A 2,389-nucleotide genomic window follows, 5' to 3' on the forward strand; every position below is an offset into this window, starting at 1 on the left:
TCATGAAAATCCAGCATTTAACAATAACATTGACTTGCAGACCATCCGGGCCTGAGCCTTATCTTGCCCCAAACTTTTAAGAGCGTAGAGGAACTCATCTTCTTCAATATTCCTTTCTATTAGACGATTATTATCTTCAAAAATAGAATTAAGACCCAAATTATCCAGGGAGAAATTGGTTTTGTCATAAAGCTTAAATTTGTTGTGAAAATGCTCCATTATTCTACTTTTGATTATAGATTTGTCTTCCACCCAAGAACCATCAATGAAAAAACGAGCGTAAGTATTTTTCCTTCTTCTAGACTTGGCAATTCGATGATAGAACTTGGTATTTCTGTCCCCATCTAGCTGCCACTGAACACGAGATTTAGTTTTTAAATGCATCTCTTGCATGTCAGCAATGTTTTCGAACTGAAGCTTCAGATGATTTCTAGACACAAGTTGCACGTTAGTAATAGTTCCTTCATCCAATAACTGGTCCAACAGCTTGATTTGCTCTAAAGTCCATTCAAATTTACGATTAATGTTTCCAAAGACTTCCCTATTCCACAGTCTAAGCTTAGCTTTTAACAATTGGAATTTCTTAGCAAGTTGATTACCTGGAGGACCCTCGACAACAAATGAACCCCACCAAGAGGACATAAGATCAAGAAGAGAATTATCAAACAACCACATACCTTCGAAACTCCAAGGAGGTGGTCCCCAATCGTTGATGCTGCAACTAAGCATAATTGTCTTATGATCGGACATAGGCCTAGCGATAGCTTTAACGGCAATAGAAGGGAAATGATCGTCCCATCCTTCGCTAATGAGAAAACGGTCGATCTTACTTTTAACGTGAATGGAAGAACTACTGATCCAAGTATATTTGGCACCTTGAATCTGGATATCAATAAGATTATTTGAATCAATAAAATTCCCGAAGTCCTGCATACCCCTAGTGATTCTCGAACACCCTTTTCTTTCTGCCATGAACCTTACTTCGTTAAAGTCTCCACAAATACACCAAGGTAAGGACCAAATGACATTCATTATCTGCAATTCCTTCCAGACTCTACGTCGCTCCACCACGCTGCAAGGACCATAGACTCCAGAAAAAAGCCGTTGAAAGTTATCGATACAATTTTTGAAGCAAATATTCACGGAGAAAGTACCCACAATATGATCAACCATCTGAATTTTATTAGGATTCCAAAGAACTAAAACGCCACCAGATCTACCAATTAAGGCCAAAGCAATCCACTCAACTAAATTAGGCCCCCAAATTTGTCTAACAATTGAGTCACTGCACTTGCGAAGCAAGGTCTCTTGAAACACAATTATATCAGGTTTTTGCACTAAGCACCATCTCTTAACTCTAGCCCTCCTCTTAGGATCCCTTAGTCCATTTACATTCCAAGAAATGATTTCTAACATGACAACAATATAAAAAAAGAAACCCAATGAAAACAGAATAGATGCTAAACCTCGAGAAGTGCTTCCCTGCATTCGAAATTGAACACCTCTGGCTTCTTGACGGCAGACCTGATCAGTAATCGAATGATTCCATCGATATCACCTTCAATACTAATTCCGGAAACGTCATTTACAGCTTTGATCATCTCTATAGCGGGAGGATATCTTTCTTTCATGAATTGAATCACCATTACTTCCTTTTGTTTGTCAATTACGGCTTGAGAAAAAAATTCAGAAGATGGAGTACTAATTGGAGCATCAGCAACAGGAATTAGGATTTTTGCTTGATTCACCTTAAGAATTTTAGAAGACCCGGCATCATTATTTTCTTCCCCATCGATTCTTGCACCCGAGAAACCAGAATTAAATTCGCTAATGTCATCAAGAGACATAGCTGGACTCTCCATCGTGATAGAATCTTCCACAATTGACTCGGTAGGACTAATTGAGGTTGCTTTCGTATCAGATGAAAACCCTAGGTGATCTTGGGTAACATCGATATTATCCGACATATCATCAGTCGAATTATTTAGACTAGAAGAGCTGTCATCAAAGATTTTTTTAGGGAGCTTGGTTTTTGATGAGTGCCAAATATTGTATATATTTATCCCTTTTTGTTGGCATTTTAACTCATCTTTTATGCATTAATTCTACATTTTATCCCATATTCTGTATTTTCATTGTTTTCAAGAATAAATATTTTTATTAATTAATTTTGCATTTTTAGGTAATAAATAAAGTTCGGATGAGTCGCGGAGCGAAAAGAGCAGAAAAGTAGTGAAAAGCCGGGAGAAATCACGCAAGGAAGCCGCGAAGAATGGTGCGCACAACCTCATTTTCTACACACAAAAACGCCTCCGTTCTCAGCCATCAGATCAGTTCTCAGAAGCATCCGACGGTCGCTCCTTCATAGAGCATCAAAATCTGAAGTCTC

General features: G+C 38.2%; 1 protein-coding gene across 1 annotated transcript; it reads right to left on the reverse strand.

The window, feature by feature from the left end:
- On the reverse strand, positions 1 to 1,416 carry LOC113311871. Its single transcript, XM_026560666.1, has one exon. It carries the CDS (start codon positions 1,414 to 1,416, stop codon positions 1 to 3), a length of 1,416 nt encoding a protein of 471 aa, XP_026416451.1.
- Positions 1,417 to 2,389: the final 973 nt, after the last annotated feature.

Source organism: Papaver somniferum, chromosome 9 (assembly GCF_003573695.1).
Source record: "Papaver somniferum cultivar HN1 chromosome 9, ASM357369v1, whole genome shotgun sequence".
Classification (NCBI taxonomy): Eukaryota; Viridiplantae; Streptophyta; class Magnoliopsida; order Ranunculales; family Papaveraceae; genus Papaver; species Papaver somniferum.